General features: G+C 33.7%; 2 protein-coding genes across 10 annotated transcripts in view; one reads left to right on the top strand and one right to left on the bottom strand.

The window, feature by feature from the left end:
- LOC132701348 (uncharacterized) overlaps window positions 1-7317 on the top strand; it is a 97156-nt gene extending 89839 nt beyond the window's left edge. For all 6 annotated transcript variants that reach the window (XM_060669176.1, XM_060669175.1, XM_060669173.1 and 3 more), the window contains 2 exons: window positions 4324-4447; window positions 6471-7317. In XM_060669176.1, the coding sequence (XP_060525159.1) occupies window positions 4324-4447; window positions 6471-6647 (301 nt within the window). In that variant the 3' untranslated portion in view covers window positions 6648-7317. The remainder of the gene's footprint in view (window positions 1-4323; window positions 4448-6470) is intronic.
- Window positions 7318-14434: 7117 nt separating this feature from the next.
- Window positions 14435-27736, bottom strand: part of LOC132701174 (serine proteinase stubble) — an 81217-nt gene continuing 67915 nt past the window's right edge. For all 4 annotated transcript variants that reach the window (XM_060668898.1, XM_060668901.1, XM_060668899.1 and 1 more), the window contains 5 exons: window positions 27270-27385; window positions 21550-21635; window positions 20021-20127; window positions 19399-19696; window positions 14435-15633 (listed from right to left, as the gene is read on the bottom strand). In XM_060668898.1, the coding sequence (XP_060524881.1) occupies window positions 15349-15633; window positions 19399-19696; window positions 20021-20127; window positions 21550-21635; window positions 27270-27385 (892 nt within the window). In that variant the 3' untranslated portion in view covers window positions 14435-15348. The remainder of the gene's footprint in view (window positions 15634-19398; window positions 19697-20020; window positions 20128-21549; window positions 21636-27269; window positions 27386-27736) is intronic.

Genomic DNA, 27736 nt, shown 5'->3' with positions numbered 1-27736 from the left:
TGTATTCTCGTACTCCTTCAGCCTCACACATTTTGAAGAATTTTTTTTTCTCCATCGGTTCTTTTACACCTTGGTCTCCCTTTATTCATATTCTCAGGTTTGAATGATCCTCTCTCACCTAGTTTTATATGTATGTTGATGAATCTTTTAGCAGATGGAACGTTTCTATTGGGATAAGCCTCGATATAAAGCCCTCCTGCCTGATCTGCATTTCCATTTGCTCTTCGGTAGAAAACATGCATATCGCGATATTCAGTATTTGAATATTCCTGATGGGCCATCACAGTAGCAGTGGGATAATAAACTAACCAAAGCTAATTAACGGATTGTGACTTTTACATTTACAAGTAAAATTCTAGCCGAGAATAAAAAATCGATTGGTCGCTCAACGATAATACTTATCGACTTTAAATAAGAGTAACAATTTTTGAGGGTTTGTGATTCTGCTTAAGGCAATCTGCTCTATTTTGGAATATCAGTCTAAATAAATAAAATACAGGGAAAATAAAAAAATGTTCTAGGGAAAGTGCCCTCTAGTGACAGATTTCTGAAACACTTTTATTTTGTAATGATGACTTTTACTAAATCAGGGCTGTATGTAAAATACCAGCTTGAGAATTAAACCCAATGAATTTTGACAATCTATAACTCAGAAAATATTACGATTTCGAACTTGTGTTACATGAGTTATTACCATTCTTTTACCACGTTGAATCTTTTCCCCAAGTTTGCAAACTCAATTTCCGAACACCGGGTATATGATAATATACCATTTTTTATGTTCTCCTGTTATAAATCTGTTTAGTCTGTTGTATTTAATTATATATGATTATTATTTATTCCATAAGTATTAATGCAAAAAAGTGACTGAAAATACTTATTCGTAACATTTTTAAATTTCGGCAGAGCATAAAAAATATATCAATTTTTCGCTAAGTATTCGCTAATACATGCGATTTAACTGATATTAATCAGAACCGCCCCAGCCAAGCATCATTTCTTTTTGTTTACATAATCCAGGGATAGGTGTTCAACAAATGGACCATTGCGAATATTTGTTTCTTTGCGTCTTTGCTTTCTTTCTCAACCTTTCAGAAGAAGAAAGTTAAGTGGTCTTTTCAAAGGAGTTGTTAACCCGCTGAATGTGCCAAAAGTTACAAGTCATACCGGCAAAGAAAATGAAACATGAAAAAATGAAAACATTTGATAAAGACGTTGTCGAAACAATTGTCATGTCAAAATATATAATTTCGTGAAAATCTGAACTTTTAGTTCTAATTTATTTTGATAAATGGATTTTCATCAAGTAAAAGCCACCTCAGTTCAAATGTCGAAACCGTTACGTCATATATCGATTTTTCTAATAGTCCATAATATTTATTATTCTAATCTTGGCCTCTCATTTATCTTTGTAGGGCAGACTTGCTTTGTACTTGTGTTTTTAAAAGACTTTTTGTTCCTTGACAGTACTTTCTTACTTATAACTTTACTTGGATATAAGCCTGGCACATCCGACCGAATAATTACGTGATGTATACCGGACGATGCATCCATCGAGTGAAGCAAATCGCGTATCAATTTTATAGCAATGTTAATAAGCCAATCCTAAATCATTAATTTAAATATGACAGCGAACTTCTTAATTATTGAGTAATTTTTTCGCCACATTTCATTAAAAGTCTTCAAATTGACTTATTGCTTTAAACACACTACCTAAAAATAATATATTATGCAACAAGTGCGGTAAACGGCACTTGAGTCACGAGTGTGTAATAAACCAGTGACTTAAAAAGTTTACCAAACATGTTGCATACTATACTTTTTCTAGGACCGTTAGTTTTTGGGTACATTTTGACCATCAGTATTGACAAATGTCAAAATTTTGCGAAAGGGAGTAGAAAAACAATATTACATATTTTGGGGTGGATTTATAAAAAATAATTGTGTCTACGTTTTTTTTTGCCTCCTTCGGTACTAAAATTGTGAACCATCACCGAGAAATTGATTTTCCGTAAAGCCAAAACCAAACTAACCAAAACTTTAAACTTAAATTTATTTTTTATTGTTTTATTTTTTCTAACATTACCTTTAGGGATAACATCCGCAAGCAGTTACGTTGTCTAGTACAGTCATTTAAATTATTCTGAGCCAGCTTCAACTGTATTTCCTTATTATTAAGAATATTAAAAAGCTATATATGAAGAAATGAAGATGAAGAAGAAATTTCACACACTAACCTGCAATTCGTTCCATTTTCTTTTTAAAAAGTAACCTCCGTTTAACTCTTTTTCTCAATGAAAATTTAATAACAAAACACTGCCACACTCAATTAAAAATTGTCGATTTGGTATGCGCGTGTAGAAGGTTCTCTCTCAACATTTTTGGACATTTGCTTTTAATAGTATATTATGCAAGAGTGAGTTAAAAAGTTTACCGAACGTTTTGCATTCTATACTTTTTCTACGATCGTTAGTTTTTGAGTACATTTTCGCAAAACAACAACACTGACATGACCGTCAGAATTGACACATCAAGATTCAAAGTGTGGGAAATGTCCCCGAAAATTCATTCATGGGAAACGAAACTGACGTGGTAAAGTAATTAGTTATTGTACAGACGGGAGTTGAAAAAACTCTTTATTTCACTCGTTAATTAAGCACTCGTTCCGCTCGTGCCAAATAAATTCGTGACTCAAATATACTAACATGTATGTATGTATGTATTTTTTGGTAAAAATTCGTAATTTTTTTTTGCAATAGTTTATTTATAATCAAAAATTAATTCGTTTTTTTTTTCTCTTAGAAACAAGACAGTTTCATCTAGTGTTTAAAATTTTGCATTTGCGTTCACAACTGAACAACTATTTTGAGGGATTCCTATTGTATTGCATTCTCATTAAAGCATTTCAGTACTTTAAAAATTCTTCACAGGAATTAATATTTAAGTAATTCGGTATTTTACAGACGGGAGTAGAAAAAGACTATTATCAGCATAGGCAATAAGGGTTCAGTATATCCATTTAGTTGCTATATGTATAACAGAGTTATAAATGGCTTTGGATGCGTTAGATGAAGGAAAGAAAAATTACACCAGGTATTCGGTAGATTCTGTACTATCGAGTTTATTTTTGAACCTACGGCAATGAAGAAAAAAATTGAAAACAGAATTGCTGGTATTTATTCGATACAATTCGTATATGTTTTACATCTTATTGGACCTTTATTCCTGAAACGTGCGGCGAAACGTGTTCGAAATTACAGTCGTTACCATCCTAAAGTAATATTTTCCGCTAGTCTGGCGCAAGGATCCAATTCTGCATTCCGGGAAGTCTGCATATTTTCCGAATCGAGGTCGGTATGATCAGTTTATTTCAGTCCCGAAATGGGTGCTAGGAATTTATTTATATTATGCACCCTTCCGGAATGTAAATACGTTTAATTCATTTGCCTGACCCACTGCAATAAATAACAGGACGTAGGAGAGCGTCCACCTCGAATGATAAAAATAGAAAACGAATCTTTCGGTTGGGTACAAGCAAACAAATAAGTCGAGATCATTAAAAAAATATCCATTCAACCATTAGACAGAGTAAAAAATTTTCCGATATTTATGGTTTACATAGAAAAATTCGATAAACGCGTTCAGGTATTTTTCTAAAAATGTCATAAAATAAATTATTTCAATTAACTAGCAAAGATTGAAGAACAGTAATTCAATTTGCAATTTAATATCATAAAAAGATATAAAATAAAAAGTTATAGTACAAGCGATATTGGGAAAGGGGATTATAAAATAATATTGTATTTTCATTATAAAACTTTTCAATTTCACGTACATAAGATTGTCCCAATTTTTACGTTTTTATTTTCTTCTTCCTGTTCGAGTCTAGGCAAATCGACCTAATGGTTATTCTGACTATTCTTCTTTTGACCCTTCTGGTGATGAGCTTGTTCCATTTTATCTTTCTACCCGCTCATTAACGTTTTCTGCCTTGCACGTTCTTTTTATATTTCAACTCCTCTCTCCATCCAAGAGCGTTTTTCCTGTTATTCCATTCTCATTTCGATTGTCTCTAGTAGTTGATTAGTTATTTTTTGCTGTATCCGTTTGTTTCTGCGATGTATGTTGGGTTGCCTTGTTGTCTATTCTCTTACTTCCGCCTGCCCATCACCATAACCCGAGATTTGTTCAAATACTTAAATTTCAATACCTGCTGGATAGCCTTACCTGAATGACGTTTTTTACATTCTAAACAATAACTGAGAACTATAAAATTGGACGTCGATGCAAGGCGTGTAATGGAATTGTTCTGTTGTCCAACAGCATTAGAGAAAGCAGCATTGTCGAGAGCTACGTGGATTGCGAGTGGTCCAGAACTGAGGTACTGCTCTCTCATGCATTGGATGTGCCAGACGACTCGGACATTATCATCGGATATTTATTTACCGTGAGTATCAAATTGTTACAAGTTTATTCGGAAGAAATTTATATTCTTGCGGAAAAACAATGTACAATTGTTACTTTCGAAAAGTGGATAAAACCGAATTTTTCGAAAGTATATGCGTTTGGCAACGAAACATATCTCGGCAACGCGAGGTCCTAGGGGACCCCCATTGGTACACAAATTATCAGGGTCGAAAAAACATTTTTTTAAATTTTGTCTGCCCGTTCTCCGTTTCTCTGTAGACGCGGCATTAATTGGCCCTAGCTTTCGAACAGTTTGACGTACTATGTTCAAAATTGGCTTCTTTCAATAGGTCGACGGGATACACAAGCCAGTAAAAAACGGCCGCTACCGGACCTCGGCTTCCATCTTTTTTTTTTATTTTCGACTGTTTTTTGGACATTGCTATGAAACACAATACGTCTCCGTATTTAAGGTTTTCACTTATTGTACAGGGTGTTCAAGATATTCCGTTCTGTAATAAGAAATGTAACAAGTGTCTACAGCCACATTTAAAATGTTAAATCTGGGCGCCATCAAGTATCACGAAGTATTTTAAAAAAATGTTTGAAAAATTTGTTGTTATTTAGGCGTCCAGAAAAAAAAGTATTTCTCAAAAACTATTTACCCGATCGACAAAATTCTTAAATCAAAAGACGCGGAAGATCCTGCACTATAACTTTTATTTCAAGCATTTTTTCGATTATTTACATGGTTTTTGTAGACAAATATATAAAAGACCCTGAAAATTGTTTTTTTCCGGAGTAAATTATTTGCCGTAAATAAACATTTGTAAAATATATGGCTAATTGGTTTAAACGTTATTATAGGCCGCATCAAGAGTTACAGTTTTTATATTTCAAAAAATCAAAATGAAAATCACCGGTGCTAGCCCTCAAACTAGACGCGATGACGTCATGTACTATTACGACGTACTGCATGATTTCAGAAAATAAGTATGTTCTCGAAAACCGTTTACTCTATTAGAAAAATTTATATATCAGGAGACGTGGGAGATCCAGGGGTATCACCTCTATTTTGTACAAACCAAAACTATATATACATCGTTTAAGATCCTAAAAATTGCCGTTTTCGTGGGTAAATTATTAACCCTAAATAAAAAACTATAAAAAAAGGAATAATTTGGTTTAAACAGTATCGAAAATAGTTTCAAGTTTAGTCATATAGGGTGCGCAAGATATTTCAAAAAATGTCATTGCAAATTCCTATAATTTGTACCAATTACAACAGTTATCAAAGTTTGCCGTGACTTTGAAGTTCGGCGAAGACGTAAAAGACGCTTTATACAGGGTGTGCACACTAAAATTACATCGATTTTGCGAAAGTTTCATATTAGTCCGGAGGAGCACGAGAGAAAAACAATTGCATCCCTCTAGGACAAGAAACCGCGAAGTCCGGCTTTTTAGAATAAAAAACTGCTTCGCGCTACGCGCTACGAACTAGCCCCAACCAGCGACGATTTTTCGAAAGCAATCTTATTTATTTCCGTATGTTGTATTCCATCCATCTCGTTTGATCCATTTTAGTGCTCCAGGTGCCGACATTTCTGTAAGTAAGGTACACTCTTTTATGAATTACTACTAGTAACAGTTCAAATAAAAAAAATCTGGCACAGTAAAATTTTTTATTTATTTTATTACTCTGTAGGTGTATTTTTTTTAGGGCAAACAATTCAAAAATTAAATTTATTGCTAAATTGTTGAACAACAAACAATTATAAAATATACACAGTGTTCCAATTAATTATTTGAAGGTTGAGCCGGTCAATATTGCCAATTTTGTAAATTTATTTATTTAAAACGTTTTGCATGAATAACCCTGTATATTATTTTGTAGAAATGTTTACTTTCATTCTCTTTCTTGGTTTGTTTCGTAAAAAATGTTAATTCTAACAATCGACAACATTCCTTTACAACATTTCGATCGCCATTTATGTATTCATTTGAATTCGAAAGAAAGATTATCCGCGATCGGCCGTCAGTTAACCTAACAATTTCGTTTCCAGGGGGATCTGGAACAGCTCACGATTATACCGGACCCGCATTCAGCCCGTCTTCAATGTTCGAACGAATTGACAGCCATTGTGGATCCGGATATCCATTATATAAGCGGCGGGTTGAAATTAAACGATCGGAGGCTTAGCAGAGTACACAGGTTCAAAAAGAGCTACGGCGAGAGCTGAACACTGAACCGGAGCGGTTACGGACATTTTGTCGAGCACGCTAGTTAGCTGAACAGTTAGTTGTTTAGTTGTGATGTTTTTTCCGACAGCTGATTAAAAAAATGCAAGCGAAACCATCGAACGATCGAAATATCCTAGTCTTTTTTTCTACCTGCGTTGATACGCAGCCCGTATATATTTTTCTCCATCTAGTGCCAATAAACGCCATTGACGAATAGGGAAGAGTGAGGAAGGTGATCGTCAATGTTTCAGGCAACGATGAAGAATAACTTTTCTTACCGGTTTTTTGTTCGATGGTACAGCAAAAATTTCACCAGGAAACATGATTCTACGAGCAATCAAAAGCTAAGGACTACAGTAGGAAAGCTTTCAGATTCAATATACGGCCTAACAATAGCCATTTGTCCGGTAATATGTAATCAAAATCACCGCATTTAAATATTTAAGTCAACAGCGCATGAATATTTCTGTTTTATAAAATATAATAAGTAAATAAGTGTAACATAGGATTCGCGTTAATACTATTTTTTTTATACTTCTTAAAAATCAAAACGTTTTGTACCCTCTATACTACAGACATAACATATGGTTTCTTTGTACCTGCACGACAATAGGCACTTGTTAAATGTATCACTAAGTTTGAGTACGTCACGACAATAACGGCTGTATCAACCAGATATAATAAATGTTATATTGAATAGTTATTTATACGATGCGTGTGTTTTATTTTTCATCCAATTCCTAACCAGGATTATCCACCTGAATAAGGTCAGTTCAATGATGAAGGTGAAACTATTCATTTGTCATCTGAATTTTAGAGAGAAGACTTCGTAAATGTATCTATGCCATTTGTTAGGTTCAATATCAATTCGATTGCAAGGAATAGGAAGTGGGTTTGAGAAATATACAGTGAATCAAATAGTAAAGTCCAGTCAGAGCAATGGTGCAGTTACATCATAACATGGCATCGTTATCAAGGATGTCCTAAATTGTCACAGGCATTTTGTTTGTCAGTTTTGAAATCCGCATCTAAAAGTGGTAGCAATACATCTAAGACATACGGATCATTTTTTATTACGCCACTATACGTGCGCAACTGTTCTGATTGGAGAATAGATTAATTTCGCTCACAACTCACAGGTTATGTATATATCTTATATAATATACACAGTAAAAAGAAATTAAACTGATATGGTGTTCCGATTACTCACACTTAGAAAAATTTCAAATATTTGAAAAACCATAAGGTAGATTAAACAAATCTTATTAAAACAGTTTCGAACTTAATTCAAAATTACATATACATAGGAATCCATTTCACCAATTTTTTACACTTAAGCACATTTAACAATACCCTTTAATCTCTTGGAAAAAAATTAAAGATTTAATTTGACACAGCGGTCATTTTTAAAATACTCTTCTATAAGACGAACCAGGGAAATACTTAGATCCTTTTCAGTATAATAAAATGTCGTTGAGTAAATCATTCTACAAGCTTTGTTATTTTTATTAATTACGAATCACGCTTTTGATATTAATCAAAATAATGAAAAATGAATGTCTGTCACCTGTGTGGATGGACTCTTTTTTTAATGAACTAAGTGTTTTTTATTCATTTCAATTTAATGTAAACTTATTAAAGCATTAAATTAGGATTTATTTTTATATTTCTTATTGATTCTTCAAAATGTATGCAATAATATAAGGTATATTTTGATACGCAGTTAGACCAGCGATATATTATTCCAATGTACCATGCTTAGGGGTTGACGCCTGAAAATACATCTCCGTTTCCTGCATTTGCTAATTATTCAGCTATCTATTTCACTTAGCGCCTACAATTTCCAAGCCGTTATAAAAGAATTTGACTTTTAAACACTTTAACGCGGATTAAGAGCGGAAACGCTCAAAAAACAGATTGCAAAACAGTGCTACGCAAATTTAGTTTTATAGCGGCGCCGACTGCAATCTTCTAATCCGGGCACAATTCAGCGCTTTTAATCCCGTTCTGCTAAAATTATGTTTGCTCCGCCGCAAATTAAATGGAAGAAGTTGGGCGCGAAAACGAAATTACAATCGACTCTACGCCGATAATTATGTCGCCCAGCTACGTTCAATTTCCTCTTCAATACGGCATTCACGGCTTTCGGTAGTTCCGCCATTTTAACCGCGATGGTTACTAATTTCCTGATTATCCGGAATCGACTCCTGCTACCTAGTAATTGAGTTTTAATCCTGCCGAGAGGTTGCGCGTTAGTTTAATGTTTTCAGTGGGTTGACAAAAGACTATAATACCGGCGTGAAAGCAGAGGGATATTTATAGGTGAAAATAAAATAGTTGACATCAAAATATTATTTTTAGTATAAGTTAATATAGGTGACGGTTAAATTTTTCGAGTTTTGTGTACGGCAATAAGTCTAAGATTTATAATTTTTTTTACAAAAGCAACCTTACTACTGGATGTACTCCAAACCAATATCACCACTGGAATTTTATTATATATTCGGATACAGTAACTTAAGTTAACATCTTTATATTGATGTTGGTTATTTATGAAATCCTCATAATGTAAATAAATTTAACAATTTAAGTCAACAAGTGAGCTAGAACCACCATTTTTTCTTTTGAAAAACGAATATTTGTAAATATAGCCCAGTATGAAAACTTTTTTTAACTTTTGGAAGTCTTGATTCTCAAGGGCGAAGAAGTTATTTTAGCTGACAGTTTCATTTAGACCAGCCCCCCTGATGGTTCCTGTGTGCCAACGATCTATGCAAATTCTTCGCCCTCTTATTAACGGAGTCGAGTGAAGGGTAGTGTCGCGAATTTTAATGAGACATGGAGGTAAGGAAGGAGAAGGGTTATCAATTGTTTCGTTATAATAGTTTGAAGTTTTATAAAAAACATTGCGAGAACCTCGATCCGAGTTGTTTTATGAATTCGACCATTAAATGAAGATTTCACCAAAATAATATCTAGAAAAAGATGTTTTGGTTTTTTTACTTTATTCCTTGATTAATTTTATGTTTGGTGTAATTATTAAAACATACAGATGCGTCGATTAGATCCCTCATTCGTACTTCAAAAAATGAGTTACAAATTAGTCAAATATTGACAATTTCAATTCAATTCAATTCAAAAATTATGCTGATATATGTTCAATCGCGCTATAAGAGAACTTCCATTATTCAGTGCTTTAGCATAATTCAATAGTTCAATATCAGGTTTTAAGAGCCTTTAAGCAATTAACACGTTTAACTAAAGGTTTGTGGGAAAATACAACAAGGACAGAGCAACGTATTGTAATCAGGATCATCATCGTAGAGCTTGCACGCTGAAAAACACAAACCACAAATACCGACAGCAGATCAGTGCGAAACCGATTTCGCTTCGACGTGTACTAATTTCCGCGGTATTATTGGGCTTCGAATTCGCGTAGTTCGTTAAAGTCTCTAACCGATATAGTAGGGTTGCTCTATAGCGGAAAATTGATGTATCCATTAAAATTTTAATTGTGATTTAATCTCTCAGTACATAATATGCAAAAATTCTTAAATGAAAAAATATACAAATTTAAATGGTAAGCTACGTTCACAGGCTATCCTCTATTTCGAATTCACATGCAGCTCACATGTAGTGGACAATCTGATGTTTCGTAGCCAAAACATCCGATCCTGTGTTCAACCGTTCCCGCTATCACCAGATGTAACAATTGATATTTTCGGTCGCACAAATGCTGTTTTCCTCTGCTTAATTATTTCACATAGTTAACTTAAAGATTTTGGGACAAAGCTATATCTCGAAAGCCTGTAATTTGCTCTGTAATGTAAATCTTTGCATAATTGAAGTCATTCGATAGTTGAAAGGCGTCAAATAATTGCTAAATGCCACACAATAGCTTTGTCCGAATTATTCCGCAAAAATATAATTTACAATTTTTGCTGTCCGCCCAATTTGTAATATTTTCGTATATATTATAGATTTTTTTATAGTGCATACTAGCATTTAGCCTATTTGATACATCAATCCAACCAAAAATGGATGAAAATCCGCAAGATTCTTTGAACATTATTTAATGATTTATCTATTTATTACTAATTACAACTAAATACTATTACTAATACTAAATAGTATTAATACTATTAGTCGGTTAAGATTTTGTCGTTAAATATATGTTATCCGAATTATTCCACAAAAATATAATTGTAGTAATAATATAATTACACGTAAATACTATTACTAATACTAAATACTTTTAATGCTATTAATCGGTTATGATTTTGTCGTTAAATATATGTTATTGATTCTTGGTATTATTTCTATATTTTTGATCATTATTTATATTTTCTGGACCTCTGTGCTGATACGAATTCTCCATATTACGATTAAACATCCGGGGAGTAATTAAATTTTGTTTCACCCCATAACTTAAATCCAGGATTTATCACGTTGACTCTTTTTTTGTTCCTTATAAAAAAAAAGTTTAGTTAGGTCCGGCCGTCGACAGATTACCTGCGGCTGGGAGAGCGAATCTAGGTAGCACGATTGGAACTTTGAAGTGGTATTTGCAATTTGAAGATTGAAAATTTGATTTGTGTATTGTATTCTCACGAAGCTCAAGTTCTTATGGTTATCTTCTTGTGTTATGGTATTTCGGAACTTCGTCGTATCACTGATTCAATTTCGTCAATTTGGTGCTCTAAATTTTGGTCAGAAAACGTCTCTGTGTTTTAAGTGAACTAGACAACAGAGGTGAGTTCTACCTTAAATATGTTCCTCCCATGCGGTAATATAAGGAAGAAATAGATTTGTTCGTTTCTATCTCTTAAACGTTTTTTTTGTCTTTCTATTTACGAGAGTACTCCGATCGAGATTGTTGCGGCCTATGAAGCCATCTTGTTTTGCTCACTGTCTGTCATTCCCAATGTCGTAGGGTACCGTGTCGTAGCCACAAATTCCCTCAGCGAGCCTGTAGTTTCAGTTGGCAGGGTTTGCAGAACCATCAGCCTCGTACTATCAACCGATTGGACAAGGATATGTACCCCCTAGGAGAATAAAAAACAGTTTGCGAAAATCGTACTTATACTGTGTCTGTACGTTACTGTGTGGATCAACCGAATATAATTTCAATTCCTACAGTTAAGATATGATCTAGGTTCAGATGAATATTATTAGCCAATCGTCGTGGACATCATCGACCGTTTTATTGTCCACTGTATAGCGTGATTTCCAGTTCCGACTGAGATTTTTATGGTTTTTCTTTCATTCTCTGCGTCTTACCTAAAGAGAAGTGAGTGTGAGTGATAAAATACTTGGTGCCCAATTAAAAATTGCGATCTATAAATCGATGACTCACCCCGAATCCATTGGGTCGGTCCGTACTTCTATGTTAATAGCAACCCAAAAGTTACTTAACAGCGCATACCCAAAAATGCATAAACTTTTCACCTCAAGTGCAATGCGAATTTATCTACTTTTTCTATAAACAAATTTGTTGCGAATACAAGTTAAATAAGAGTGGAAATGGCACACACCCCTAATGCACCTCCCTACTAATCTGTATAGCGTTAGATCTATTGTTGTCTAATGTTATTTGTGCCATTTGGTTCCAATGTAGATTTCTGGTCTATATCATGCCTATATACAGGGTGCTTCAAAAAAATGTATACACACTTTAAACTATTGTAGTTTTCCCGCTCTACAAGGCTAATGTTATATTTCTTCGCCAGGTGCCAGCAAAATCGTCCCTCTATGTTATATTATCAGTTGGAATTTGTAATATCAACATGGGGAACGTACGTTTGAGTTTTGAAGAACGTAAGCAGGTTATTAAGCGGTACTGGAAGTTTGAGAATGTAAATGAAGTTCAAAGACAGTGGAGAAGGGAATATGATACAGAACCACCTTCAAGATTAACAATTACACGCATACGAGACAAATTCGAATGGAACAGTGTGTGATGTGCATAAAGATCATTCAGGTCGGCCTCGAACAGCTACAAGTTATGGAAGTGTTTCAACCCTCTCCTAACAAATCTTCAAGGCAAGGGGCACGTGAAAATGATGTAAGTGCTAGCAGCGTGCTACGCATTCTGAAGAGAGGCAAGTATCGTGTTTACATTCCAAGGCTGGTGCAACAGCTAAATGACGACGATCCAAATCGAGGGTTGCAATTTTGTGAATGGATTCAGGAGATGGTGATACGTGAACCGGGATTTATGGGTAGCATCATTTGGTCGGATGAAGCCCAATTCAAAGTTAATGGAACTGTCAATAGGCACAATTGTGTTTACTGGGGTGAAGAAAATCCTCACATTACAATTGAAAAAGCTGTAAATTTGCCTGGTGTAAATGTGTGGTGCGGTTTGTCTTCAAGGGGACTCATTGGACCTTTTCGATTTGAAGGCACTGTAACTGGTATTAATTACCTAACAATGCTTGCTGATTGCATATTTCCTGCCATTCGTGCATTATACGGTAATGATGATTTTTATTTTCAACAAGATGGTGCTCCGCCGCACTATCACAGGGACGTACGAGCTTACCTGGATCAAAATTTGTCGGGCCGGTGGATAGGACGCAGGGGGCCAATCGAGTTTCCAGCACGCTCTCCAGACCTTACACCACTGGATTTCTTCTTGTGGGGCACAGTAAAAGATGAGGTGTACAAACGTAAACCACGTAACCTAGACATTCTTTGGAATGAGATTCAAGCAGTGTGTAGAGAAATCTCATTGGACGTTTTGATACGATGTACAGAATCAGTGGTGACTCGTACTCAGAATTGTATTGATGCTGCAGGTCACCAATTTGAACAGTATTAAGATTTGTTATTTATGTTTCATTTACATTGGACTTTCAGCTTTCTATTTTCCTGAAAGTTAACTTTGTAGAACGGTAAATTAATTTTCTATGGAAGTTCAAAGTGTGGATACATTTTTTTGAAGCACCCTGTATATCAAGGCGCTGCATTAATTTGAGATGCATGCGATCGAATACTTTTTCACAATCCATGATCATAGTATTTCTGGACAATCACTTATGTTGGTAGTTTCGCTTCTTCTATACCCGCACTGTAAGTCACTTATATTGCCTTCACATTTTTCGAATATTCTTTGTTGTACGATTTTAGTAAATATTTTTCAGTTTATATCGGATGATAAGAATAAAAATAAAACACGGCTCTGTGTAATTTATAGTTGTTTATTTATTTTTTTGCTAAAATAAAACAATACAATAAATTAGGACTCTATACAGCAGTTGGTGCTTAAATAAAGAGGGCATTTACAGGAAGAAATAGATTTGTTCGTTTTTAGAAACATTTCGTACTATTATTATATTTTTCGGCTACCCTATTCTATTAATAACCAAAAAGATAAAATAAAATTGAAAACAGTGACTACTATAAATTTATTTAACAAATATTACACTTTGTACAAATGCGTGTGAAGGGAATTAATTACATTAAAAGGGATAAATCAGAAAATAGCATAATATGAAACTCATGAACGAGAAAATATTGTTAAACGAATTTGTTTTAATTTATAGACAACGGGCTGGTTTTTATTTTTAAACGCTCATTGGATGTTAAGTATCGGTCCGTCCCTGACGAAATTCGATTAGAAAAGAGCGGAGAGCGAACGGAAATTAAAACCTTTGTTCGAGTGTCAATAAGTTCGTGTAATACTGAACTGGTTACGGTGGCAGTGTCGGCGTTTGACCCCTAGCAACGGTGCAATTTAGGGGTTTTGGAACATATTCTTAAAATAAAAATTACGGGCTGGAAAAATTGACATTGGTACGTTTAAATAAACTTTATTATTACGAAAATCGATTGTCATTAAAAATTCACCAGCTTTATTTTTATTACTAATGAGGCAAAATTTCTTCGAGTTAATTATAGTAACAAGTTTTTTTTCATTTGAAAGTTTGATAGAAAATGATGCCGTGTTCAATGTTGCAAACTGCATTTAACTGAGTCTTGAAGCTTTATGCTGGGCAGTTACAAAAACACTTATTTATTTAGAAATGTAAATTATAACGATATAAAATAAAATAAATTTAACAAAAATCTGTAAAAATAAAAAATTTAATTACAGGAATGAGTTACCTCTCTGGATTGTAATTAAATCAACCAAAGTTTATTTCTTTTTAAAATGTTTAAACCATATTAACTTTGCATTAACGTTGGCGATTTCTATTGGGGGTTTAAAACGAATTTTTGTTTAAATCAGGCTGTAGCAAACAAAAGTTTGTAAAAGATTGTAAAAAACTGAAATAAAGTTACCACATTTGCAAAAAATAACCAATTTTTGTAATATTTCTTTATAGAAGATGTTAATTTTGACTGATGAATGCAAATGTTAAAAAATTACAAAGTAGAGAACGGTAAAATTTTTCATGATTTGTTTATTGGAAAACACTTTAAAATGAATGATAACACGAACCTCTAATAAATATTTATCAATTGAGTTCAATATCAAAACCCTGTAAACTTTTTATTTAACACTGTGCAAATGACAGGAATCCTGCGGGCGTTAGTGTTTCACTCAAAGGTCTACTCAAAAATTGGTTTCATAAGTGTTCTTTTCGATTTGGTGTTAGAAGTCGACATGTCTCTATAGTTTGGCCTTACAATACCGGTACTCGATTGCAGTCTCAGCGGTTCCCTTACTTCCATAATATCACATCGTAAAGTGCGTTAAGTGACGTTTTTCAGGATCCAAGGCACAAACTTCGATATGCGGGTACACACCCCGGGCAGATTCGCTTCCGCGCACCCTATGCCCCAGGATATGATGCCGGCGAGGAAATATCGTCCGTTTTTGCCCTTGACTTGAAGGGGACCTCCCGAATCACCTTGGCACGAGTCTTGACCGCCCCCTTCGTGACCGGCGCACAAAAAAATATCGGGAATGAATTCGTGACGACCGGCACGGAGAAACATGCTTTTGCAGCGGTCGTTGCTGACTATCGGGACCTGCACCTGAAATAATTATAGTGAAACTTATTTTGGTCGTTTAATATTCTAAGGAAAAAGCATAAAAATGTGATGCTCATCAATCCGATTGCCAAAGCACCAAAAAAGTCCGAAGTGGCTGTCACTTTAAAAATTGGCACCATATTTTGTGAATATTAATCACGGGAAACAACGGCCGGCTGCCTGAGATAGTTCAGCTCCGGAAAACAAATTAAAAAAAAGACTTGCTACACTTACGTTGTTTCGTATTCAAGATTGTTTAAAAACTTCTCTCTCGGAGAAAAATGCACCCAATTTCAGTAAAAAAAGTTGAAAGAACTCTTCCGGATATGTGGTTTTTAACATTATGCCACTCATAACTTGGTGCTCACAACATGTAAGAAAACGTAAATATGTTTAGTTAGCAATTTATTCAATGCAACTGAGTTTGGGCACTTCCATAGTATAATCTACTTCAGCAATGAAACAACATGCGAAGCAACTGAAAAGTGATCCCACCAATCCAACTATTGTTCGGAATTGATTTCATTGCAAAAATGTGTTTTGATAACCAATGCCGTTAGTACCAGTCGGGTTTGAGTCAATTTACGGGTTTTGCCTAATATTAACCATCCACCAAGATTGAAAATGGTGTGCCAAAAGCGTCCCGGTAAGATACCCATAAAAGGGAACAAAAATTATTTTAACGGAATAAAAATTCGGCATTATTTTTTATTAAAAATCATAATATTCTCATCTCGAAAACTATAATATCCTGTTGATTTACAATTTTTTATTAACATATAATTATTAAGTATCAAATAAGTAATAATAAAAATATACAAAAGTAGAGTGAGATTTCATTGCCAAAGCCTTGTTTTTTACATAGCATCACAGAGAATAAACGTTAGTTGGGACAACCGTTCGACAGCTTAATAGAAAACTTAAGTTTTCTATTTAATTAAAATTTTCTTCAAATAGTTAGTTTGATACCTTTCATTCGGTAAGACACGCCGTTGTGGAATTCCGTTTCATTTTTTTGATTTTAGCTACCTGATATATTTTGCATGTAAGTACATATTTCATTTCAATTATTGATATGTATATTTCAACCTTGCTAATTTTCAAATGTACCTCGCTTGATCAAATGGACTGTGGTATCTGTTTTCGTATACTTTGTAATATTCAAAACTCTTGCTAAATCCAAGTTGATATATTTTTTTATGTAATCATAGGTTCGCTATCAATATTTTGAAGCTAAATTTAAAAGCCGAAATTTGCAGACAAGTACGATATTTTTTTGGTTAATTGTTATTTCGAAATAATTCTTCAGTATAATTTTAATAATCGTATTGTACTGTTTTTCAGTTGCACATTAATTTACTATAGTGTTTATTCACATGCCAATAGTTTAATTTTTGACAAGCTATTATCTGCAAATTTAATTGAATATAAAAAAATTAAAATTTAATAATAATAAAAGTGAATATGTAATAAGACGAAAATAGGAATGCAAAGGTTATTTTGACGACGTTGAATTGTTTAGTTTTTATAAGCACTTAGAGTATACAAAATGCACCAAAATAAAACGTTTGAAGTTTTAATAACAAAAAAAAAATATTAATGTATAATAATAACATTTAAGTTCTTGCATTAAATAAAATAAACATATTTATGACAACTTTTTTTGAGAAACTCTGTATAATACGTCATATCAATTTTGTTGTTTTGTTATATTCTGTTTAAGTTTTTTCTAAAGCCAGTAGTTACGACTGTAGATGAGTGGCGAAATATAAATAGTAACCCTATATATATTATACATTGTAAATTTGGTAATCCCTGTACATAGAATCGCAAGAAATATTTATTGTATATATTTTTTTAAATTTAAGTTAGCTTTTATTTGCTAGAAGTAGGAAGTTCCAAATTTTTTACTCTTTTTTCATTTCCTTAATGGCTTGATCAAGCAGTAGCTTAATTATTAATCTTGTCGTGTGTCCTTTCACTTGCGCCCACATAAAATCTACGAGGTGTGTTCAAAAAGTATCGCGAATTTTGTGTTTTTTCAAAAAATATTTATTTATTCATGAATATCTATTTTGTCCCCTTCAAAGTAATCCCCATGTGCCCACGGTTTTTCAAATCTTCGAAGCACTTTAAAAAATCATTTTTTTTTATCTTCTTCAGCTCCTTCGATGCCGTCTTTATCTCGTCAAGAGAAGCGTAACGTCGTCCTTTCATGGGCCTCTTCAGTTTAGGGAACAAGAAAAAGTCACAGGGGGCCCGATCTGGGGCATACGGTGGCTGCGGCATCATTAGTGTGTTGTTTTTGGCCAAAAAGTCGCGCACAAGCAACGATGTGTGAGCAGGGGCGTTATCGTGGTGCAAAAGCCAATTTTTGTTCCTCCACAAATCCGGGCGTTTCTGACGGATTGCTTCGCGCAAATTGCGCATAACTTGCAGGTAATATTCCTTATTGACTGTTCTTCCCTGTGGCAAGAACTCATGATGCACCACGCCCCTGCAATCGAAGAAAACTGTCAGCAAAACTTTCACATTCGACCGAACTTGGCTTTTTTCGGTCTTGGTTCGTGCGGCAGCTTCCATTGAGATGATTGAGCTTTGGTTTCCACGTCATAAGCATAAACTCACGATTCGTCACCAGTTATGACCCTCTGGAGCAAATTTGGGTCGTCGCGGACAGAGTTTAACATCTCATTAGCAATGTTCATGCGATGCTGTTTTTGGTCACAATTGAGCAATTTTGGTACGAATTTCGCGACGACCCGTCTCATACCCAAATCATTGATAAAAATCGAATGGCACGAGCCAATCGATATGTTTAGTTCCTCGGCAACTTCTCTAACGGTGATTCGACGATTGGCCAATACCATTTTCTCCACTTCATTAATTTTTTCGTCTGTTGTTGAAGTGCTCGGGCGTCCGGCACGCTCTTTGTCGTTCACATCTTCTCGGCCTTCTGAGAACATTTTGTACCACCGATAAACGTTGCTTCGGTCCAAGGTAGCTTCTGCTTATGCCACAGTCAACATTCGGAATGCATCCGCGCACCTAATTTCGTTTTTCACACAAAATTTCATACAGGTTCTTTGATCCATTTTTTTGAATAGGTAAAAATCGAAGACGATCCAAAACACGTGCAAGCAAAGCAGCTGTCAACAATTAAATGAACATTCAACATGGCCGAGCTTGTCGGCATAAATGAGAGACATGAATACCAACATAACGCCACAAAAAATTCGAAATTCGAATATACGTAACCCGCGAAAATTCAAAATTCGCGATAATTTTTGAACACACCTCGTATAGCATTTAGTTCGCAATATTACACTGTGCTTTCCTTTCACGGATTTTTTCATAACACGACACCAAAATTGAGTGGAATTGGGGCGAATTTCGCATTTTAGGTTAACTCAAAAATGAAATGACGGTGGTAAAATAAGAAATATTTAGTTTAGTTCAATATATATATATATATATATATATATATATATATATATATATATATATATATATATATATATATATATATATATATATATATATATATATATATATATATATATATATATATATATATATATATATATATATATATATATATATATATATATATATATATATATATATATATATATATATATATTTAGCTTTTAATTGAAGATTGACAGCTAAGAGGTTTTTTTTAATTTGAAAAAAATGAAACTTTACGAGAATGTGAAATTATATAAAAAAAATAGAAGCGTTCTTAATTGCAAAAACAGCCCTTACCTCCTGAAGTACCGAGGGTAGCGTGCCCCCTTCGCTGAGACGACCCCAACCCGTAACGGTGGCGTTCTCTCCGATAAGCAGGTCGTCCGATGGCGGCAGGCAAATGGGAGAAATGTGGGGTGCGAAGTCCAAGTGCTTGTCGAGCTGCACCAGAGCGAGGTCATACTCGTACGTGAAAAAATTATACTTGGGATGCACCACTTTCTTGGCGACGGCCCTCTCAACGTAGGGCAGCTCTTCTTGCACGCTCGAGAAGTCGTATTCGCCCACGCGTATCCTAATCTGAGAGGTCAATAAACTGGGAAAAACAAAAACTTAGAATTAAGAACGCATCTCAAAATGTCGCCTTCAAAATAATCGGTACACTATTATATTATATTATGCTTTTCAAACACCTTTGAAATTTTAAGAAAATTAACAATAGGTCAGTAATAACGATAAAAATAATAATATAGGTTTAAAGAAAGTGTTCACCTAAAATTTAAAACACTTGACTTAAACCGTACTTACACTTAAGGGAACATTTGTTATCAAAACATATCAAAATATATATTATTTTCCTAATGACTTTATTTGAAATGGGTAATAAAAAATGAGGAATATATGCATGATATTTCCTTACTCATCAACGCAGTGTCCTGCGGTGGCGATCCAATTTTCATTTAATATGGCGCCCCCGCACCTGTGTGTGCTCGAGAAGCCGAAGAATGAAGTTCTTCTTACAGAAACCTGCAAAAGGATATTGCTGGAAGTTGGCCTACGCTTTTATAGACCCTTATACATCGAATTAATAAAGGAACGAAAAGCCCGTCGATTATGTTCACCTTAAACTTCTCAACAATATGATATAGCACCGAGTCAAGGGAAAAACGAATTTTCACAATTTGTTTTATGAATATGAATACAAACCCAGTATGAATTTTTTAAAATTTAATACTGAGTTTACATAATCATTAACCACCCGCCAAAACTAATTGACTAACCTGCCGTTTTTTAATTTGGTAAGCCTAGATATTGATATATCATTAATCAATTCAATATGTTATGTAGCAAAAATAATTATAAAATTTAGTGAAAATTTGGAAAATCATATTAATCAACAGACTTTTTTTCGAGTGTTTTGATGATTGGTTTATAATTATTTTATCAGAACCTTGTACGTTTTGACAGTCATCAACAAAAGCGTAATTTTTTTTGTTCTTTTCGATATTATAAACAGGGTGTTTGGTGAGTGTATATGGCATATTTTAGGTAACGTATGATAGGTCAAAAAAATCCAAGTTTGTTGTATAAAAAGAGAGTCTCAAAGTACCTCTTAACCGTAGATATCTAAGGCCTCAAATGGCACTGAGCGATCTACCTTTTCTGCTTTGACTTATGCACTCGATAAAGTTGTATTGAGAAGAAGAATCAATTCTGATACATCCCCCCGTTAAATGCAATTTATATTTGTAAGCTCTATTCTAAAATACTCAATTATGCACACAGCAGAAAGAGGCAGTATAAGAGGTCAGCTTCGTTACCCATAGTAAGTAGTCACATTTCTGGTACTAATCAGGGTTGGAAGGGGGGGGGTCGCTTATCACATGTAGCTAAATGAATGTAATCATACGATTTTGCAAAAATATACCCAAAAACTAATGCTAGAAGGAAAACTATAGTATGGAAATTGTTGATAAACTTCTTTAATCACTCGTTTATTAGGCACCTTCTCCGCTCGTACAAATGTATATGTAAAAATCAATTTTCAGGTCTGTAACATAACGCCTGTCAAAATTTTGGCGAGATCCGTTCCTGACTTCGCTGACGATGTAAAACATCTACTGTAGTATGGTTTCATGCGCCTCTGCGATCTACACAGAATATTCAAATTCCATTGAAGTCAAGATAACGTATGGACACTCTGTAGATTGTTATATTACACCCTACGGCAAGATCACTTTCTATTACGCAAACGTTACAATTAAAGAACTTTTATGTTTTATTTTTATACAAATACTTTAAAATTTGAACTTATTGAGATCGACTAAGATATTTAAATTAAAAATTTGTCGGCTGACGTGCCCTCATAAATGTCCTGTCTTATTCAAATGTGCGTGAATGTGCGGAAACAAAACCGAAAACGCCTCGAAAACAATATTTCAAGATTACCTGCCAAGGCCATCTTCCGAAATTCGCGTTCTTCCCACCGACGATCCTCGTCTTGGCCTGGGTGAACATCTGAGGCGTACCGCACCCTGCAGATAACGAGAATTTTTCACACTTTAGAGTTTGACAAATGGGACTCGATACATTCGCGAGTGGAGATAAATTGGGATTTTATTTTTGTGCCGAGTCGATTCACCGGGTTGTTATTCTGTTGGGGTGCATTAAAAGTGGCGCTCCTGTAAAGTGCTGTTTATCTAAGGCCCGCGGCGTGAATTATACAGCACCAGGTGTGCCTCGAAAAGGGTATCCAATTTTATGACCAGTTCTTGTGCCGAAAAAGTCTTATCTCAAATACCTTGGTTAACTACCATACTGGAATGTGAAAAACATGATCTTATGTCCAAATGGGCAATGAATCGACAATAAAAATAATATTCGACACGCCAGATTAAAGGGTTGGTGTGAAATAGGTGTGATATTTTGTACATGCTTCCAATGGCAATGTCAGAAAATTGAAGTGATTTCTAATTTTAATTGTTTTTTTTTGTGTTTGAAAAACGTGAATTAGTTGGATCACATTCGTAAGAATAATTTAAAATCAGTAATCCATTATCTGCTGAATGTTCTCCGATTTTATAAATCCTATATTTGTTAGTATAACAAAAAATTAGCCTTGGTTCATCTTTTTGTTATACAATTAAATAAGAACAAAAAATGTTAAGATTTTCAAAGGTATGTGCTTTATCAAATACACCATATGACACGACACCTACATTTATAAACATTTAGTAATAAATTTTAAACATTTAGTCATAAATTAAACATTTAGTAATAAACAATTAGTAATAAATTAAATTAATTAACGGCCTAGGGTTATAAATTTAAATTTTACAATGGAAAAGCATTTAAATCCAACTGGTCATTATGTAATAGATTCGGATATTATTTTATTAATATATCAATATCATTTTACTAATCTCCATAGCTTCCAACAAATTTAGTTTTTTGCTTTTTGTTTCATTATGTAAAATATCAAAATTATCGTCAAAATTGTGTATTTCTGAATTTAAATGGATTGCATAGTTAGAATCCAAACTTTTATTTTTATACGCTCTTTCATGTTAGTTAATGACTCCGGATTTTTGAGTTTTTCGTGATTTATCTTATTGTTTTTTTTTTTTAATTTTTCAATGGTGTTTTCAGTTTCAAAGACCAAATTTAGATAGATGTTTCGTAATTTCATTACTAGATTCTCCTATGTATTTTATTGTTTTACAAATTTTGGGGTGGGTATTAATTGATAGAGTTTCCAGTTGTTTGAAACTGTTTTTCAGTTATAATCTCATCTATCAAAGAAGGTTCGTAACCACTGCAATTTGTTTTATAATATTTAATTATTTTTCATAATTTTCTGTGGAAAGTGGTATATTAAGTAGTCTGTGGATCAAAGAATAAAAGGCAGTCATTTTGTGCATGTGAGGGTGATTTAAGATATTATAAATTACTGTGCGTGAGGATTTATGGTAAATAGAAAAATCTAATTTGTTCTGCAATTTAGTTATAGTTACGACTAGCAAGTTTAAAGAGTTATTTAATTCCGTCTCTGTGGTAAATTTTATACGCTTATGTATATAGTTAATGTGATTCAAAAAGGACTACATTAGTCTTTCCGTTCCAGTGAAATAAGCAGAAACATTATCTATGTACCAAATAAATATTTCACCCAGAGGATGTTTTTGTATGATATTTTCTACATTGTCCATAAAAATCTGCAAGTAGTGTACTAATTGGATTTCCCATAATTATTCCTTCTTTAGCAATATAAAATTCACAATCTATTAAACTATCTAACAAGTCTTGTTTTACGATAGGGTTGACTTGATTAAGAACATTGTCTATTATATTTATTATGTCAATCGGTGGAATGCTAGGACATAGATTTTGGAAATGGAAAAGGAAACTAGGAGGAATTTTAATATCTTTAACCTTGTTGATTAGTCCGAACGAATTTTTGATAACATATCTAAGTTTAAAGGCAATTGTTTTTAATAATATGGCAAAACAACTAAATATTGGTGCTAACTTTGTTGTAATAAGTTTTTTTTATGCGAATGTGGTGCAATCTGTCACTCTATACATCATTTATTTGATTGATTGTTTGTTTGTAGAATAATATTTTTCTTTTGAGTTCAGGTGTATTGTATATTTCTGAATTTAAATGAATGGCATAGTTAGAATCCAAACTTTTATTTTTATACGCTCTTTCATGTTAGTTAATGAATTTTTTAAATGTTCTATAAATTTTGGGATACGATCCACATTTCAACTTGTAGACTCCGGATTTTTTAATTTTTCGTGATTTAGTTTTATTGTTTTTTTTTTTTTTAATTTTCCAATGGTGTTTTCAGTTTTAAAAGCAATCTTAAAACCAAATTTAGATGTTTCGCAATTCCTCTTTAGACATTCTTTTATTATTGAAGATAAAGAGTTGCGGTTTTCCGTGAAATTAAAGATGTCGTATACAAAACCTCCATGTACGACTTAGTTTTTGAGACACAGGGCGGTTTTGAAAAACGTGTTTCATTTATTTTAAAAGTATTGACATTTAAAAAACATTCTCATATATTTTTTCCGATGAATAGAGAAGATTATTTGCCGTTTTTGACTTATACACCAAATGTATATCTTATAATAATAATAATCAAATATATTTCACATTGTATCATAAATGCATTACCTAAAAATAATAGTCCAAACACAAAGGAAATCGGCGTCAAAAAAGGAAAAAGAGCTAGATATTGTTACAAATTTCAATTACATCGTATTAATTAAACAATTATTGAAATATTACAGAAAAAATCTTCTATGGAGTAAGGTTATAACTATCTCAATAACTTTTTTATTGTGTATTTAAATATTTTTAGATTTCCAATTGTTTTTTACCTCATTTGGTAATTTATTATACAATCTCAGGCACATGTAATAAGGACTCCTTTCAGTTACGGTTACGATTTTTAAAAAAGAATATCAATGCTTCATAAATATATAAAGCATATACAGTAAAAATACCTTTAGCCTTGAACACCCCTCTACAGTTCTCTCTAAATTGCATTTTTTTGACAGTGCGAAGAGCCCTCTTTTCAACCACGAAAATTTTCTGTAGTTGACCACTACCCCCCCAAAAGATAATTCCATACTTCACGCCCAACTGAAAGTTTGCAAAGTCCATAATTTTTAAAGTTTCGTTATTCATATAATTTCCAATAATTTGGCAGATAATCAATATGTTCAGACCAATCAAGAAATTCGTCAATTTGTAAACCTAAATTTAGTGCTACTTACAATACTAATATTTTCTTTACCTATCCCTATTCCCAATGGTATTTCATCTCTACATAATTTAGTTCTAAACATAATTAAATTCGTTTTCTCTTTGTTAAATATCAATTTATTTTCTAGAAACCAGTCATAAGTCCTTGTAAAAATATCGTTGCCTTTATCACTAACTTCAGTCAGATTATTTCCACCTACAAGCAGGTTGCCAGGTCTCCTGGCTGTGTTACGAAATACAAGTCATTCACAAAAATGATAAATAAAATTGGACCCAGAATACTATCTTGTGCTATGCCCAGACTATTTTCTTTAATATCCGCCTGCATTTTTGGGTTATTCTTACTTGTTGTCTCCTCAAATCAAAATTATCCTGTATCTCAAAAGCTAAAAGAGTTTCGATATACGGACTATTTATTTTTCCGCGAAATCCGCGATTTTTTATTTTTTAAAACAACGCAAATAAATGCCTCGCAAAAGTATCCAAAATGGGCCCTCCGTACGGCAGAGGTAGAAAACCATCGGAGCGACACGCGGAACAAAGTGACGGCCGAATGGATCTCGACACAGGAATTTATCCGCACCCCGGGGGAACAAAGTTATCGAAATAAATTGGTCCCGATGCGGTCCTTATCACGAATACTCACTGGATAGAGTCGGGGGTTGCCTGTCCAAACCACTTTGTGTTAGTTTATTAGAGGCCGTACGAGGTTACTGCGGAATCCCGACGAGTGCCTTCAAAAAGAAAAACAGGATTTAATTTAGTAAAGTTTACGATGCCGGCGGGGGTTTGAAATCTCCCTTTTCTGAATCTATCGACGCGACGAATATTAATCGAAAGCGAAGTAGTGAAACAAAGTGGTTTGGGCCAGCACGACTCGGTTCTGTCTATAAAATCGTATATATAGATTCAGAAAAGGGGGAAATAAAAAACAGGTTACGACTCCCGTAACGGTCTTCCGGGGGTTTTACGATGCGAGTTGTTAAATTTTTATTTCCCCTTCTCTAAAAAGCTAAACGTGTTTAAACCACATGCAATAAATTTGCGGTACACCGCGGCAGCAAACGTACAGAGAAATATGTCTCCGCAATCCTTCCAAATACGAATTTCAAACGAAGTCATGCTTATCGATTGTCTACTATCGCTTCAGAGACAAGACAAGTGAAAGTTTTGAGGCGTAAAATAACACGACTTCTTGTCCACGTTCCTCCTTAACTTGGTTCTGGAGATTGTACTACGCAGGAGCAAAGGATACTACCTAATAAAAGCCACCACGCAAAGTACGAAAGTCAACCGGACCACCAGCAGAATTCTACGCAATCTAGTGGTGCTGATACATAACAAAAGGAAGTAAAATAGCAAAAAGCAACAGCTGCCCTGGCAGATTGAGAAGAATCTTAAAGAACGAAGAAGTATGACGAAAAGTAAAAATAAAAACACAGAAAACAAATGGTAAGACTCAGATGTTGACTCATAAAAAAAAACAAGGATTGGAGATTTTGATGCTTTAATAGGTAGCTGCGTGGAATAAATGAGAATAATTAAAACAATTGCGTGAAAAGTTACTGAAGCTAATAAGAAAAGAGGCAGACCCAGAGTAAGATGGAAGGGGGAGGTAGAACAAGAGCTGACAGAAAAGCAAATCCAGTACTGGAGGATAAAATTAGAAACCCTAAGAGAATGTAAAGAAAATTTGCAATTATGCACGTAAATGGTTTTGCTAAAGAGTTTGTATTTATATACAACAAATTGACATTGGTTTTGAACCTAGCAGTTTCAAAACTTACATATGCACCCATTTTTAAAACCTTCAGTTATTTTGTTATGAATATTAATATTTTCCCTACTTATGTAAAATTTCGTTTAAACTTTAAAGTTTTTCAAATGAAGCAACAACATTACGTATCTTAAATCGTCTGTCTCGTTATGTTTATGTAAATATATTAAAGAGAAACTTGGAAAATTATCATTAATAAACAATTCTTAACTTGTTATACATAACAAAATCTATCAAATTAAGTAATTTAAGGAAAGTAAATGGCTACTGAAAAGGATAATAATTCAATTAAAATTGAAAATGACAATGATATGCTGCTGTGATATTACAAAGAGCACTGATCTCTTAAAACCTTTTATTCTGAATGATGTGGGTGTAAGTATAACTGTATAGCATGCCCAAAAGAAATATGTGAAATTTTTAAATAAATTGCGAATTTGTAATGCCAGCATAAAGCTTTTTCCAACAGCGTAAAAATATTTGTAATCTATGGGATTGCCATAAACTTTTTAACATATTAAATAAAATTACTCTCTTCAAATTTTTAGGATTTTTTAAAAATTTAACCGATTTCTTAGATTTTGGCTATTTTGCGCAATTTTATTTTGGACTTACCAACTTTAGCAATTCTTGTATTGTTGAGAGGGTTAGTGGAGGTGTCCTCCAGCAAGTCAAGACCGTTGTGGCCCAATCCCAAGGTGCTCATAATGGGCTTCATTATTTCCGTTGGACTGAAATAGATGTATAAAAAAATGATAAAAACAAAACAAACTTTTGTTCCGCTGGTGTTGGAAAATTTAAGGAGATATCATAAGTATTCAGGTATCTAAAATATAGTATAGTTCATTTTGTCACTGAATTTTCTTTTATTTTATTTAGACTTTTAATTACCTAATTTTCGAAAATTTTCGCGCTCTGAATAAGTCGAAATTTGTCATGTTTTAATTGAAATTTTTCGAATATTGCGTATCAAAATACGGGCAATATTGCAAAACAAAACTGCGGATCTCTTCCTCCGAGCACCCAATAAAAAGGAGATTTATGTAGAGCAATAACAGTGGATTTGGCATCGCGATTGCCAA

Source organism: Cylas formicarius, unplaced genomic scaffold (assembly GCF_029955315.1).
Source record: "Cylas formicarius isolate icCylForm1 unplaced genomic scaffold, icCylForm1.1 PGA_scaffold_4__25_contigs__length_36172078, whole genome shotgun sequence".
Lineage (NCBI taxonomy): Eukaryota > Metazoa > Arthropoda > Insecta > Coleoptera > Brentidae > Cylas > Cylas formicarius.
The sequence above is the reverse complement of the archived record's forward strand: the minus strand, read 5'-3'. Positions and strand labels throughout refer to the sequence as shown.